Source organism: Danio rerio, chromosome 3 (genome assembly GCF_049306965.1).
Source record: "Danio rerio strain Tuebingen ecotype United States chromosome 3, GRCz12tu, whole genome shotgun sequence".
Taxonomy (NCBI): Eukaryota; Metazoa; Chordata; class Actinopteri; order Cypriniformes; family Danionidae; genus Danio; species Danio rerio.
This window is the reverse complement of record NC_133178.1, coordinates 45,873,495-45,890,554: the sequence shown is the minus strand read 5'-3', so window position 1 is coordinate 45,890,554 and position 17,060 is coordinate 45,873,495. Positions and strand designations below refer to the sequence as shown.

The following is a 17,060-nucleotide window of genomic DNA, read 5'->3' as shown; positions in this document are numbered from 1 at the left end:
TGAAACATGTAAAACATATGGCAAAAGCTGACATATAAAAATTAAATATGCTTTCAATAAGACACTAGAAATAATTGCTGTTTTTAAAGAGTTTAATCCTGTAACTTTTTGAAATGTCAGCTATACATGCAATATAATCACCCATATTGCTATTAATGCAAATAATAATCTTTAGAATAACTGCAACTAGTGATGTCACAGTGCTGGAATGTCCAACTTCGAGAGGATACCTTAAAAAAAATCAACATTCCACACCATTTTCTAGATTTTGCGATTTTGAAAAAATCTGAAAAATATTATTAATTATTATTTAATGCACCAGAGCCAATATGGACGTTAGTATTTTTAATAACAATTTTTTGAATAACAGATCTTTGCATATTAGCCTACTTGTTAGTGGTAGATAACTAATACATTACTGTTTATAGCCTATCAAAAACATTTTCAGTGTTTATTTTGCATAAAACATGATTTAATCGACGCGCATATGGCGTTCAGTGTGCTTTTACCACAACGCTCTAAGTGTGTGCGTTGACTTGCTCTCTGAAACATCTTGAATTCTCAGTACCGTTAAGCACAACAGTGAACAGTAACAGTTCAAGACGTCTAGCATGTTTTTGACGTTTTTACCTTGTCAGCTAGACAGTCCAATAACTGAGGGAGATCAAAAATAATAATTTGAGAGATTTAAATTGAAAAATCATCAATTGACAGCACTTTACAAGGCCTGTCTTTTTTAATTAATCGAATCAGTGATACTGAATCAGTCACTAACATCTCGGTATTGTTTATACAGGTCAGGGACAGGAGAGAAGTGAGTGCGTTTAGAGAGAGCAAAGCAAAAGCAAAATTATGTGTGGATATGTATCAAAATAATAATGTTTTTGACACAAACGGCAACAAAGTGCTTAGCACGTGTTAGAATCTTGAATGTTACACTTTTGCACGAACTTCACTGCCGAAAATGTTTAAGTGGGCCGATCCCAAAAGATCTCCCGTTTATCCTACTCAGTGCTGCTAAACTGTTTGCTTTCTTTAAGACTTTCTATTGTATGAATTAAGACTGCATAAAATGATATAAGACGTGTGATGTGCACAGAAATCTGCGCTCTATGCCATATTAGGTCCTTTTTCAGCTTGAATGGTTTAAAATGATTCTAAATCAGCCTGGCTTGCCAAAACATGTTTTTAAATCTCATGGACACGTCGTATGTATGCTGTTTTCTCAGTTATGAATCACATCGCAAATAAAATAGTTGTTATCTGATGTGGGGCGATAGTGGGTCAGGCTGCTGATTGGGTGGGCCAGGCCCCCCATCAAGCCGGGCCTGTCTGTGCATATTGTTATTTATTTTATTATAGGCTGCTTAATGAAGCACTATGTTTTAGAAATGCACTGTAACCTATTTATATGTTTAAATGAGCCCTATGAATAATATAATTACAATGTTAAGAAAAAAAAACTCAATAAGAAAAAAAATATTACATTGAAATAATATCATTTCCAAAAAGATACAGCGGACTCATGAAACAAACACACATATAGGTGGGGTTTTGTCTCATTTCAACCCTTTCTCGCGCCACACCTTGTATTTCTCATTCTAAAATGTAATAACAGCACCCCAACCCCCTTCCTCTTCATCTTTAAACACAGCTGCTATACCATGGGAAAACAGATGCTGCTGGATAGATGATATCTTTATTGTATGTTATACAAATACTGCTTCAGTTTTTACTGTTCTTGTTGTATTTGAATGGTAACCACAGTGGTGGAAAGAGTACTGAAAAATCATACTTAAGTTAAAGTACCATTACTTGCTTAAAAATGTAGTGCAAGTAGAGTAAAAGTATCTGTTGTAAATATTACTTAAAGTATGAGTAAAAAGTAGCCCTTTCAAAAGCACTTAAGAGTAGTGAGTTTTATGCTTTAAAATGCTGATTTATTTACATGTAATTTGTGGATGTGTGTAAACGTAACATGCTGTAGTGCATTTAGTTATTGCACAGCCGGCACACAACATCATAAGACGTTAATATTAGGCTAGATTTAGGTCATGACGTCAGGTGACCAAAATTCAATGTCTAGCCAGTGTCTAAGGACTTTATTTTGATATCCAATAAAAACATCAAATTATGTTGATATTTGGTTGATTTTAGGTTGTTAAAAAGTGACCAAAATCCAACATTGAGCCAACATCTTAATTCATACTGACGTCAAAAACTGGTTTTTATTTGTCAGGTATGGCAACCAAACACCTACATCTGATATAATTCATAGTGGTTATGTCCACACAACGTCAAGCTGTTACATCATTAGATGTTGATATTTGGTAGATTTTAGGTTGGACTTTGGACATTGACGTCGGCCTGACGTTGAGTTCTGACCTCAAAACAATTTTCATTTCCAAACAAAATGCAACATTTTGGTCATCATACAGTAAACATCTGTCGTATATCTTCTCATCAGTGACATGCATCTAAACTTGCATCAAACATGCATCAGTCTCTGGGTCAATACGTGTAAAGAGTTTGGAAATCTTCTTATACACTTTTAATGCTTCCAACCAGTGGTGTAGTCCTTGCTATACGCACGTATACTCAGTATGCTTACTTTTTTCCATGAGCTGTTTGGGTATTACCACTTCTAAGGATCAATAATTGAGTATACCCTCAGTATACTCACTTGTTTTTCTGATTAAACTTCCCTAATTTACATCTATTTGCGTCCCCTTTAACTGTATACCAAACATTTTTTTTTTTAACTCACAACTTAATTTGGTAAGATGGGCCTATTTCTTATAATTCTTACTTAATTATATATATGACACATTTTTCTTTGTTTACCCCAAAAGGATCTGATCCTGATCCACCCTAAAATTAAAATCCTAAAATCGCCCCTGTAAAACAGTATTTCACATTTGTCTTAATTGTGCCGCTAGTGAACGACACTATACCCTACATAACACTAAAAACAATTAGACAAAGACTACTCATAAATCGCGTAACAATGTGCAATGTAAAAGGGTAACAATATAATAGCGACAACAGAAGACAGACTCCTTTGGTTTAAAACAGGTATGCATGAATGTGACAATTAAAAATAATTGCTGATTGATGTTTAAAGGAAACTATAAAATGTAAAGTAATAAGCCAGTAAAGAAAGTAAGCTAAAAAGCTGTCTTTCCATGTATACACAGGCCCTTTTGAGTTAACTTAAATACAGGTAACTGATGTAAAAAAAAAAAAAAAAATATATATATATATATATATATATATATATATATATATATATATATATATATATATATATATATATATGTGTGTGTATATACATCTCCAATGAATCCAAGAAACATTGACTTTCGTCGTTTCTTTGCCTACTTTCATTTAAAATTTGTGTCAGGTGTAATAGTACACCACTTTTTTTCTAGGACTACACCACTGCTTCCAACTGTTTACTGCATGTATAAATCACCCATGTCTTGAGGTAGTTCATTATGATGCGATTTACCATCCGAAGGATTGGACAGGAATCACAGGACTGATTTTTCTAATCCCCATAGACTTAAAATAATAAAGTAGTGACTGCAGGTTGGCAACGCACAGTGGCACAGTAGGTAGTGATGTCACCTCACAGCAAGAAGGTCGCTGGTTCGTGCCTCGGCTTGGTCAGTTTCTCCCCCAGTCCAAAGACATGCGGTACAGGTGAATTGGGTAGGCTAAATTGTCCCTAGTGTATGAGTGTTAAAGAGTGTGAATGAGTGTGTGGATGTTTCCCAGATATGGGTTGCAGCTGGAAGGGCATCCGCTGAATAAAAAACATGCTGGATAAGTTGGCGGTTCATTCCGCTGTGGTGACCCTGGATTAATAAAGGGACTAAGCCAAAAAGAAAATTAATGAATGAATGGCTGCAGGTTGAGGGAAAGTAGTGAAGTAAAAGTATCAATACTGCACTAAAAATGTTCTTAAGTGAAAGTAAATTTACACATTTTTAAAACTACTTAGTAAATTACAACTCCTGAGAAAAACTACTCAATTACAGTAATCTGAGTATTTGTAATCTGTTATTTAAAAGCACTGGGTAACCAGCAGATGTCCTCAGTGAGCTTAATTTAGTGCATTTCACCTTGAATCTGTATAATGGTGGGGCAGGGCAGTGCTGCTCCTAACATTCATCCGTAAACTCATTTTGTTCATGGAATATGTTACTTTTACCACTTGATAAATACAGGAAGTGCAGCATGTAGCTTTACTTGCACCTCATCACCTCAAACAGATACTGTAATCACAGGACCTAAAACAAGATAAAAGCAGAAGGATTTACTAGTATACATTGCTAGTATTTTAAACATGCGAGAAACGCTATTCATGTAGTGTGCATACCATAGGATTTGTACTGCATCACTTTATTTAACATCCATGTTCAGATTCGTTACGAATTCTTTTCTAATTAAATTTCAAGTGTCCATATACATGTAAAAAATGTCTGACCTTAGTGTTGCCCTTAGGTCTTGAACATTTTGAAAAATATAAAATGTTTCTACTATATCAGTTTATGCTCCTCTACCGTGTTTGACTAGATGCAGAAATCTGCATCACTGAGGTCAGGTAAAGAAGTCTGGTTTGCCATCTGTATTCTGTCAGCCTATTTCTACATTAGACTAATGATTTCTATATGAACGTTGTATAAAGGGGATTCTGTTCTTAATGACATAAAAAAAAAACATATTATATAAATGACTAAACTTCCAATAAAGACAAAACTAATTTTAAATTTCTAGAACGTCATTGCATAACATTAGACCACACATGCTTAACCCAAATACTTTTTAGTCTTTCAGTGTTTGTGTAAAATGACACTGGATATTTATACTGACCTGTACTTATTCAAATATACTACATTTCATTCATTAATTTTCCTTTGGCTTAGTCCCTTTGTTCATCAAGTGTCACCACAGAGGAATGGACCGCCAACTTATCCAGCATATGTTTTACACCGCATATGCCCTTCCAGCTGCATCCCAGTACTGGGAAACACTTATACACACCCATTCAAACATACACTAAGGCCAATTTAGTTTATTCAATTCATCTATAGTGCCTACATATGGACTGTAGAAAAAAACGAAGAACCCAGGGGAAACCCACACGAACACTGGAAGAACATGCAAATTCCACACAGAAATGCCAACTGGCCCAGCCAGAACTCGAACCAGAGACCTTCTTGCTGTGAGGCGACAGTGCTAACCACTGAGCCACCGATTTACTGGACTTTGATTCTTCTTTTAAACATCAAAGGCTTATTGTTCTATATATGCCTGCTGAGATTGTACAGTATATAAGCAATAGCATTTCTGATTTTTTATTATAACTTTTGCAAACAGAAAAACAAAGGACAGACTGACAAACCCATCATAAAACAATAATCTGTACAAAATATAAAATAAAGCATGAAACAAGAGAATATGGCGACACACAAGACATATATGACCTACAAAAAGACACAGCAATGGATGAAAAAAAGAGAAATTAATTTCTTCAGAAATTAAACAACACGATTTGTCTTTATGATGTTTTAGATAAAAAAATACTGGATCTCACATTTGATCAAATTTCTCAGAGTTCCTAGAAGTGGTATATCTAAAAATTGCGATCATTGGGTCAGGGAGTAAAACACAATAGTAAACGTCAGCAAAGAACTTAAATATTTCTCACCAAAAATTCTGAATTTGAACACAGGACTGAAAAAGATGTGCTAAGGTACCTTCAGCAGCTTTAAACTTGTCACATGTGGGGGAAACCGAGGCATAGAATGTATAAAGCTTTGTTTTAAATTAAAAAAGTCTATGTAATACTTTGTACTGAATAAGGTGGTGTCTTGAATTTATAGAGCATGAATAAACAGATGAAAGGCATTGATCCCATTCAGTCTCAGATATTATAATTCCAAAGTTTCTTCCCAAGTGACTTTCAAATGAAGAGAAGAAAAATCTGTTTTGTTTTTAAAAGCATTAAAAATTCAAGAGATTAGGCCCCTAGAATTTGGAGAGTTTAAAAATAAAATCTGGAATATTTAGGCGGACATTGAATTTCTCAGACAATTGTGAAAAGGTGGCAAAACTATTATTAATATATAAATCTTTATCACTGAAAACTCCTTTATCTTGCCATTGCTCAAAAACATTGTCTGTAAGAGAGGGTATAAAAGCATGATTATAACAAATAGGAGCAATTGCATTTCTAATTTTAGAGCTGCGTTCAAAAGTTCAGTACCTTCACAACTGATATGCTTCATAGTTCCTCATATAAACTAGCAACCGAGGGCTGTTATTTGGCTAGTTAGAGCTTCTGGTTAGGTTCCAGTCCCTGTTTCCCATATGGCTTCACTATTTCTGATGCTGTAATTTTACTGGCAACAGCGTCTACAAGAGGAAGTGTATGCGTAATGTGAGAGACACTGTGTGGGAGAGAGTGTTAATGTGGGAGATAGAAAGCTCACCAGTGACTACATTGCACAGTACAGTTAACGTACCTGAGAGCGTTGCTGGGGGAACTGTGGGTTGGCTGGTCACTGGTGACCTCCTGTGGACAGAAGAGATAACTACATCAGTGATGTTGGAGGAGGTCTCCCTCTGCTGGCATAAATCCAAATAGTATTGCTCACTAGGAAGAGGCCTGCACTGAGCAATGTAAAAACTTGGGGTGCTTATTAAAATTGTTTACTTTATCACTCACAAATTAATCGAAATACACTAATCATGTTATTATACAAGGAACAAATATAGGTGCTGATATGTTTTCACTAATAAGGAAAATGCAAAAAAGTGAGTGTTAACCTCTTTTTTGTCTGTAAAAAACGCCTACCTCAATAAATTAAGCTAGTATTCTAGTGTTAACAGTTGATTTGAGTTGATATGGGACAGTTTTTAATCAAACTGAAATGAAATCAGTCAACATATTTTACCAGAATACATATTAGGACAGTGTTTCTCAGCCACGTTCCTGGAGGACCACCAGCACTGCATGTTTTGGATGCCTCCCTTGTCTGTCACCCACCCAGCTGATGATCTGAATTAGGTGTGTTTGGTTTAGGAGACATGGGCTGTTTCTCAATATGCGTTCTTCAGCATTCCTGCGTCCTTGTGTAACTTCATCATCAACCGCCAAAGTTAAGTTTCTAAACTCAAGACTGTAAGAAGGAGGATATGTGAAAGTTCCCACATGCGTTCTTGACAATGAGGATGCATCGATGCAGACTTACGCACCGAACTTGCTCGAGAAGTCCCGGAAGTCGTTGTGACGGAATAAAGGAGGTAGGACGCACAGCATTTCATATAGATTTATTACTAAAGTTCAGAGATTGAACTTATTTATCTCAGGAGTTTCCCTAAATGAGATGGTAAAAGTAAACATACACAAAACAAGTGTGTATTTGAGCTTGTTTTAGTTTAGTTTATTTGCTATATTTTGTCTTAAAATCTGTTTTATTTGTATTGTACTAATATATTTGTAAGGTTTTTGTGCTTGTTATATTGAAAAGGGAAATAACAATAAATCGTTGTATGAATTATATAGTTTAAATAATTTTCAGTTATAATTGCGTGAAGGTCATCTAACCATCAGGAAGAACACAGCATCTCATTTATCACAGCATGCGTGTGTTCTCCAGAGTTTGTTCTTCCAAGGTGACCTGGCAAGACCGGTCTTCACAAGTACATGAGTCCACTCTCTGCATCCTTGTAATTGAGAAACAGCCGTGGAAAATGTGCAGAGTTGGAATTCCTTCAGGAATATGGTTGAGAAACATAGTATTAGGATATATGTGACTCTGGACGACTATTCAAGTCTGGGTCAAAATTACAGAATCTTAATCATCCTTTATTAAGTAAAAATTTCGCTCCATGAATATTAAACTTTAAATCAAAGATGTCCAAAGTAGAGCCTTTGCAATCTTTGATGTGGCCCACAATCCTATCTGAGAGGAGAGTGAAAAGGATGGAGACAGTTGGGGCGAATGCCTTTAAAAGAGATCATCATTTCTTTTTTGACATGACCTTTTTTTGTTTGTTTTATTGCTGAACTACAATCAAAGCAAACTGAAATTAAATGATTCAATTAAATGTTGAAAATGAATCAGATTTTTAAAAATATAAATACTGTCATTGGACAGATGGACCAATGTTTTCTAGTTTTTTTTAAAAATAGATTATTAAATAAATTAGGAATTGCATCTGGCAACTATATTTACCTTTAGCTCACCACCCTCAATCAAGTTTGGTTTTTGCCCCTTTATAAGAAAAAGTTTGGGCAGCCCTGCTTTAAATATATCAAAACTAAATCTTTGATAATGCATAGCTAAACACTTAAAAAGGCAATTTTCTCAATATTTTCATCCAAGTTCAGATTCCAGATTGTCAAATAGTTGTAAATAACCACACATCATTAGAAAATGTATTAATTCAGCTTTTATGTGAATAAAATTATATTACACTTATTTACTGTATTTATGATCCTGGGTCACATATTAACAGAATAACCCAATGAGATCATGTGGAGATTTCTTTTTTTTCTTACTCTACTTAGATTATGATTGGAGAAATTGAGTGTGTTAACAAATATTAAACTTTAACCATTTAACTGCCTGCTCTACCAAATGGATGACTGTTAAATTCATTTAAAGAATGGCTGTATTAATTAATGGTTTACACACACAGCATTGTTAGTTTACAAGAAAATCAAACAAGCATAATCCTGTTGCACTTTTACACTTAATTTTGGTTTTATTGTTAAACAAAAAAAAAAAAACATGAGAATCTGAAATATTTTATGGCATACTTCAAAAAATAAAGATGAGTTAGTATTCAAAAACTGATTATTATTTAAATAAATTTGTCTTACACTTTATTTTTTCAGATTTTTATAGAATTTGTATTAATCCCTGTACTTTTACCATAAACTGACATATCAACCTACCAAATGGTGCATAATTTAAAAATTATGGAATGTGTTGAAAAAAAAACACATTGAGTGTGTTTAGTAGCGACATTAGTATATGCAATCCATATATGTTTTTGTTGGTGGAGTAGTTAATGGAAAATATTTAAAATATATAAAATAGAGAATAGAAATATACAAAATATTTAACTCTCAAATATTAGATTAGATTTTATAATGTAAAAGTTTTGGTTAACTAAACATGCTTTATTCTGTTCATACTCTTATTTTTCTAATCGTGAATGAAATGCAAAATTGGTTTACTGTTAAGGACCCAGTGGTGGCCATAAGGGGGCAGAGCTGAAATAAAGAAACAGTTGCATGAAAGAGCTGAACTGACATGGTGGTGGTAGGAGTCGTGACGTTGGCGAGGATGGTGAAGTTGCTTCTGACAGTTCGTAGACTAGCCAACACCTGTGTGGAAAAAGAGGTGAACAGCAGGACATCACTCAACTCCACTGCATCAAGTCATGACAAGCAATTAGCGCTCATTATATACCCTTTGCCAGACACAACACAAGAGGCTTACCTGAGCAAAAGGGGTGACTATGAGATCTTCAGCATGACTGTGGAAAGAAGAAAGAGCAGTTTCAGCACAAACAGAACAAACAGATGATGTTCTTTTTTATGAGCATTTACAAATTGTCTTTTATAACACTGAGCTGAGATGGCGAATCATCCCCAGGTGTGAAGAAATAGATTTAGCCTGACATCAAACCACTTTTTTTATGGCCGTAATCCAGAAGCGGCAGTCACGGTGGTCACTGCCACATGCTGAGCGCACTTCTGAGGGTGTAACAGTATTACAGTGAGACGGGTAAAGAGGGATTTAGTTTATGTGCTTAATGCTGCATGGTGATTGTGGGATAAAAGAACTTCCTCAGAGGCCTTTTAGAAATGAAAAGTGCAGACAGTAAACAGTGAAAGTGTGCCGTGTGTTGAGGGAGACAGCTTACCCCTCGCTGTTGATGGAGGAGTTTCGTGACATGGTCTTGGGGGACATGTCGTAGTCAGAGTCTGAGCGGTAGAGAAAAGACTCCCTTCTCTGACTCTGGGGAAAGGAGGGATGGAGAACCAGCCCAGGACTTGCCTGCGAATCCATGGGGCTTCGGCCAGGAGAGGGCCCATTCTCCCCATCATATCTGTGGAGAAAGAGAGTGAGAGAAAGTAAAAACGCACGTCTTGTCATTAAGCTCAAACAAAGCTTTGCCAGTGACAGCATTACATTTCCTGTCTCTGGCCAACATGGCACAAATAGAGATGTGGAACACAAACAGCCATGATTGCCTCTTACTTTAGAGACAGCAAACGTTTCATGAATGTATAAAGAGCTGATGAAGACTGTGTCACTATGATCAACCATTAAAGGAAATCACCAGCCTAATCAGGGAAGAATCCTCAGCCTCCACTTCACAATTTATATTCTATTGGCATGTTGTGGCTTAAAGGGATAGAGCACGCGCAACTGAAAATCTGTTATTGTCTGCTCACCCTAATGTCATCCAAACTTGCATGCTGTTTTATCTGTGAATTGCAGAAGGAGTTTTATACAAACAAGTTCAGCACCTGGTTGTCAAGCTCTGAAAAGAAAAAAAAATTCCCTTTGCTGAAGCATTAAAGATCACCTATGATGAAAATCATTTTTTATAAGCTGTTTGGACAGAACAGTGTGTAGGTATAGTGTGTCCACAGTCATACTGTGGTGATATTAACACAATAAGTCTCTTTTTTTAACTTCCTGACATTACAATAGGATCCAAATCCCTCCCATTTTGAGGCTGACCGCAACGTGACGTAAGAGTGCAGTTTCCCCACCCACCAAATTGATTGCCAGCCGCATATTAACATGCCTTTGTAGTAACACATATAATCATATCAACAAGACAGAATATGTGCAAAGCAACTAGGATTAAAAGATCTGTTCAGCACTCTGTGGTCATCAGTCGTCATCAAATATAATTAAGAATGAGTTTACCAGTTTAAAAGTTTTTAAAACAGTGCATGTTTGTAATGAATTACAGCAATTTTACCATCTTTATCACCAAAGCCACATGTCAGTACAATTAAGACAGACTCTTCAATTTTGGTTTGTGGATGTTAAATCAGGTTTATTTTGTAAATTAACATTGATACGTTGATATTAACGTGTATACTGTCACTTTTACGTGCAGAAACAGTGCAAAGTTTAATGCACGCGATGTGTGTGCATGAACTTTATTACAACATTGTGTATGACTCATCGTCAAAGAAAGGCTTGAATTTACTCCATAACAAATACATCAAATAATCATTGGGAAAGTTCTTACTGTAGTATTTCTCACAAATGTTAACGTGAGATCTGCTTCCTTCATGTCTGTCATTGTGCTGTTTATCTGACTTAGACGAGGTGGAGATTGAGGCACACTCTGACAGGCATGTAGGAATGGTGGGCGGGGAGAACTAGCAATTAAGGTGCAGGCAACAAAAACAGCTAAATTTTTTTTAGAGCAGAAAATTACAAACTTCTGAAAGGTATAATACATAATTTGCTGGGTGTTTTAAGCTGAACCTTTACAGACACAATCTGGAGACACAAATACTTATCTTAACACTTGAAAAAAGGGGTAAAATGGGTGCCCTTTTAAAAATCTTTAACATCACTGACACAGAAAACAACTATTTGTTGCATGTGCTGTAACAACCTAAATACAACATAGCAACTTAGAAATAACAAAGGACAGCAACACTTAATTACAGTACAAAGCATGAGGAACTTTTGAAAACTGCAGTGAAAAGCAACCATCATGCTCTTTTTATATGTATTTTTATTTAACTGAATCGTTACAGTTACTCTTAAATAGACTTTTATGTAATTCTTTTTTTTTAGTGCTTTATGTTTTTCAGAAGAAATATGCATATTAAGTCACACAAGCAACAATAAATGATGCTGTAATTTTAATTTTGGGTGAACTACTTCTCTTTAAGCTTAGCACTAAACACTGACATCTGTGGAAGGACTAATCCACACAGTTTCAGCATTAAACATGTGACTAGTGGAAAAGTACCGCATACACTGTCTCACCCCATCTGGGGTTATAATACGTAGTGTATTTGTTCAGTTATCGTGGCTCTGTGATAATGAATGAAGACTAGCCATCCGGAGAACCTAATGACCGCAGAGGTGAAAGTGAACATGAAACCCATTGCGAGCTATTCGCCAGGGGTAAACAAGACATATAATGCCACCAAATCCTACTTGCAGATATAATAAAAGCCAGGGAAAATGTTGGCAACAAAGCAAAGTCCTCAGATCTGGCTGCAGAGTTGCACTTGCACTTTCAGGCTTGCACTCTTGGACTTGCACTCTCAGGCAACCGCGCTTCCTATTTAAGTGACATCATTTACAATCGACAAATGTACCCGCTTGTCCTTCAGTATTTTAATTTAAGGGTAACCCTGTGGGGGTTTAGATTGTTGCAACACACGTCTTATCTGTCACCCTTACCTAAGTGCCTTTTTTCTAAGCGTTTCACTGTAGTTTCTGGCAACATACGGCAATGGGCGCCACAGTTGCTATAGTTAGTTAAACAGATCGTAACAAAACCACCAATCTTTGCCTTACAACAGCTCTGCAGTAAACATAATCTGTGCCGCTTTCTTTCCGTTAAGCGAGTTGAGACGTTCCCTTATCGAGTTGATCTCGACATTATGTTTGGAGGACCTATAAAACTGGGCTGAGATCATGTAGAGACTTTAAATCTGCACTGAAACTGCAATTTCATATGGATGCACTCCTGCACATACATGCTTATCAACACGTATGTATTAGTTTATTTATTAAATAGTTTAAAAAAAAATATTTATCTACAGTCCTGTGGATCTTTTATCTACAACACTTTTTTGGGGGTGAGAATGCTTGCATTTTGAGTGTCATTTGTTCAAAGGAGCTGATTATGTCCCTGTTTTAAAGGAAATGGTTACTAAGGACTAAGGGAAAATACTTAATGGCAGCCTTACATTTCTTAAGTTGATCTTTTTTCTTTTTTTCCCTTGCAACCCAACTTTTACTAAGGCCACCCTTAACCTTAAACGGAGGGATTTTTTGGTTAAGGACTTTCATGCAAATAAGCCCTGCACTCTCCTGCCACATCACTTGCATCGACATCTGCATTCTTGTTTGCAATCGTTCTGGGACCTGCTGAATAAAGAATAGTTTCCCAAGTCATTCAAAATTTATTTCTCTAAGTCTATAATGTGTATTGGTTAGTTGTCATACTACAACTCCTTAAAATGTTTCAAATAAAAACTAAAATTCTAATTTGCATTAGCTTGCGTTTTTTTTATTCATAACTGTGGAAGAATACTTTGTGTGTAGGCCTGATAGTTCATATAAATGAATAATAAGCTTTGCTGGTACAAATGCTAATAGTGACCTGTTTTGGTAAATTTACATTAAAGCATTATAATCATATGATGTATACACAAATCACTTTTCGGTGGGTGGGGGGTGAATGGGGCATATCTGCCATGGTATATAACTTAGTATTTAGAATTATTTGACAATGTCGTCACTGGCAACGCACGAGAACTGGAAACTTACTTTCGGTTTATTTGTGTCGATTATAAGTGACGTGACTGGACAGTGCAGGTGTCGGTAGTAAATGACATCATATGCATAGGAAGCATGGGTGCCTGAGAGTGCAAGCTTGAAAATACAAGTGCAACTCTGCAGCCAGACCCTTAGTGGGTTTAGTGGTGAAATGATTAGCTGTGTCTTGTATTAATTTAATTAAAATAATTAATTAAATTCTTTACAGTTATGGAGCACTTTTCTAGACACTTAAAGCGATTTACCCATTTTGGGGCATATGGGAATGGTTAGGAGGCCATGATGGATGGAGGTTGGTGGGCAAATCTGGCCAGGATGCCGGGGTTAAACCCCTACTCTTTTTCGAAGGACATCCTGGGATTTTTAAAGACCACCGAGCTGGGGACCTCGGTTTATGTCTCATCCGAAAGAGGTAAGCTTGTACAGCTTAAAAAATAGCTGGCCATAAAGTTGGTAGTGGGGTCAGGGGCACTTAGCGAGAGAAGTCGAAAGGGACGATTTCCCATTCCGCAGGTCTTATTCCAGTCTCCTCTGAGTCATGCCGGGAATTATGGGTACACCGCACCAGCAAAACCTCAAACCAAAGCCTACACTTCAGAAGTGAAGCGTCAGAACTAGACGCCTGCCAAGACTTTAGTCTCTCTCTCGCGCTGTCAGTCACTCTTCCTCCCCCTCACTCCCTCGCTTCTCACAGACAAAATACTAAAAGCCCTCTTCCCACACGCAGCGCATGAGGCATCTGAGCTCGTCTCCTGCCCCTAAATGCAGAACTGAAGCTAGCTTTAGCCTGTGGCTATGAACAGCTCATGTTTCTGTGCTGCCGTTGCTGATCCAGATCTGGAATACAGCTTGGTTCAAGTCAGTACTTTATGCTAGTAGTTTACATTTTCTTGATCACACAGATGGGAAGTGCAGTGGGTTCTATCTAGCAGCTGTTGTCCCCTCTCTCTGGAGATCCAAAGTGATGTGAATCCACTGTAAACAGGTCATGACTGTCCTCTCTTCACGGCCCCCAAGACAAACACCGCCTTGGGCTCTTGACATACACCTCATCTTTCCTCCCTATCTCTCCTATCAGTCAGCTTTCCATCTAAATCCTTCGCTTTTGCAGTTGCTCCTTCTGCTTTTCCTGTGTGAGCTTTCCTTATCTTGCGGCTCACAAAATTCCTCTTGCAGCGAGCGACAGGAGAAGATGGAGTGTTTAAAAAAAGGCAGCAAGGAGAGCATATGAAGAGGAAGAGTAAGCGGGAGGGAGGTGACTCATGACCCATCTAAATATTTACATGCCCTAGGTGCACGCCCGGCTTCTTCCAAAACCATTTTATTTTTCTAGCAACAACCGCAACACCAATTAAAGATGACAACACACGGTTGACCTTAGAGTGTACTGCTGCTTGTCACTACAGTATCTGCATAGCTACAGCAGTCAATGCACAGACGAAGCAGCAGTAAACCAATTTCCTATTTTTATGAAGAACAAGCTTCTTTTTTCAGCATTAACACAGTGCCTTTTGCTCAAAGTGTGTAGCTTTTCTTGCCCATAGAGGTAGTGTGTGTGTGTGTGTTTGTGTGTTTGTGTGTGTGTGTGTGTGTGTGTGTGTGTGTGTGTGTGTGTGTGTGTGTTTGTGTGTGTGTGTGTGTGTGTGTGCGAGAGAGAGAGAGTGAATGTGTGGGCGCACACGAATGCTCCTGCTTTTCTGTCTGTGCTTCACTTTAATGCCTCCTGTAGTCATGTGACATTTGTGCTGCTCGGAGACTATCCACAAAGAAGCGAACAATAAGAAATGAGAAGCCTTGTCAACCAGTTTCCCCCCTCTCCTCCCCTTTTCTGTGTTGTGATTCAAGCCCTTCTCTTTCACCCTCGTTCTATCTCCTCTCCTTCTCCGGCTTTTTACCAGTCTCTGTCTTCTGTCTCTCAAAGATCCGTGCCTTTCACTGCCTCCTTCTCTGTAATTTGTGTCTATGGCTGTGACTCAGCCCAGAATAAAAAAGCAAGCAAAGTGCATGCTGGGATATTGGAGTTCTCATTTGTTTATAAGACACAAGAGACACACTCGCTATACCCTTATAGACACACAATCAAAGGGCCTTTTTTGTGTGAAAGCGTTGTGTCAAGTGCAGCGTTGCTAACTAGAAAATTCTAAACTCAGCTTTAAGATGGAATCAGATATTTGTTGTTTTAGAAACTATTATAAATAGCACTAGGGATGTCCCATTCTGATCACATGATTGGAAATCGGGCACGATCTAATGGTTTCAAACTCAATCGGAATCAGACGTTACCTCCCGATCTGAGGTGTGTTTCCGTTAGCCAACTAACGTTAGCCAACTAAGGTCGCAAGTTCTGTTATTACTATGGATGTAACGGTATCAGAATTTCACGGTACGGTAATACCTCGGTATTAATGTCACGGTGCGGTATTTATTGAATCATTTACAGGAAAAAACAAAACTTGTGAAAATACTCCAAAAAAGTGCCAAAAGTGTCAATGACATACAAATTAGTCATCTATCTGTAAGCTTTGAAACAGGAACTTCAATTTTAATAACAAAAAAATATTAAACCATGTAAAAAAATTAAGTTTCAATTTAGTATTGTTGAAAACTCATCACATTCAACATTTAATCACTCACTCACTTAGATAGAGATGGGTTTAAAGGAAAATTATCATATAAATATAATCTGGTAAAAGCTGGTATCTCTGGGTATTTACAATGTCCACTGCAATAGAAAAAAACCCTCTCATTTGGGACTGAGGTTTCTGGGACAAGAGAGATATGACTTGGCCCAGGTTGACAGCAGTGGGTGCATTGTCTTCCCCCCACTTGAGAGGACAAACCATGAGTGAGATAGAGATCTCATGTCTGCATCAATCTGAACAGTGTGCTGTGTTTCTGCAGTCCCCATGACTGATTATTAGTCGTATTCCCCAACTTGCAGGAACGTGCACACACAGGGCTCAACCTGTGCAGTGCACATGCCCTTTTTAGTCTTGGATAGATAGTGCCCTTCCAAAATGATCAAAAGTGCCCCCGCGACGCGACATACCCTCCGTCCCCGCTTTACAGTACGCGCGTGACAACACAGCTGATAAGAACTTGCGCGACAACACCGCTATTCAGTACGCGCGCGACAACACAGCTGATAAGAACCCGCGCGACAACACCGCTATTCAGTACGCGCGCGGCTTTAGGGTTTTCCAGCGCTTTTTCATCCCCGCTTCTAGCAGCACACTCCATTTCCGCATTACTGGATCTGTAGCGACAACAGACCGCAAGGGATTATGGCCAAGCCTGGGCTGATGGGAATTGTAGTTTCCGGTACCTCCTGTTCGCTTCATTCGCCTGAGCAAATTTTCTCAGAAGACCTATAGTTTTACCGAGTCATGCGACTACGGTAATATCGAAAAAAATTAATATTGCGGTATGACGGTATTTACAATACCGTTACATCCCTAGTTATAACAAACACAGTTC

General features: G+C 37.5%; 1 protein-coding gene across 1 annotated transcript in view; it reads right to left on the bottom strand.

Annotated features, from left to right (window-relative positions):
• pde4a (phosphodiesterase 4A, cAMP-specific) overlaps positions 1-17,060 on the bottom strand; it is a 124,039-nt gene that overhangs the window by 31,819 nt on the left and 75,160 nt on the right. The window contains exons 2-5 of the mRNA XM_009299744.5: positions 9,952-10,137; positions 9,525-9,561; positions 9,336-9,409; positions 6,534-6,583 (exon numbers count right to left, since the gene is read on the bottom strand). Of these exons, the coding sequence (XP_009298019.1) occupies positions 6,534-6,583; positions 9,336-9,409; positions 9,525-9,561; positions 9,952-10,137 (347 nt within the window). The remainder of the gene's footprint in view (positions 1-6,533; positions 6,584-9,335; positions 9,410-9,524; positions 9,562-9,951; positions 10,138-17,060) is intronic.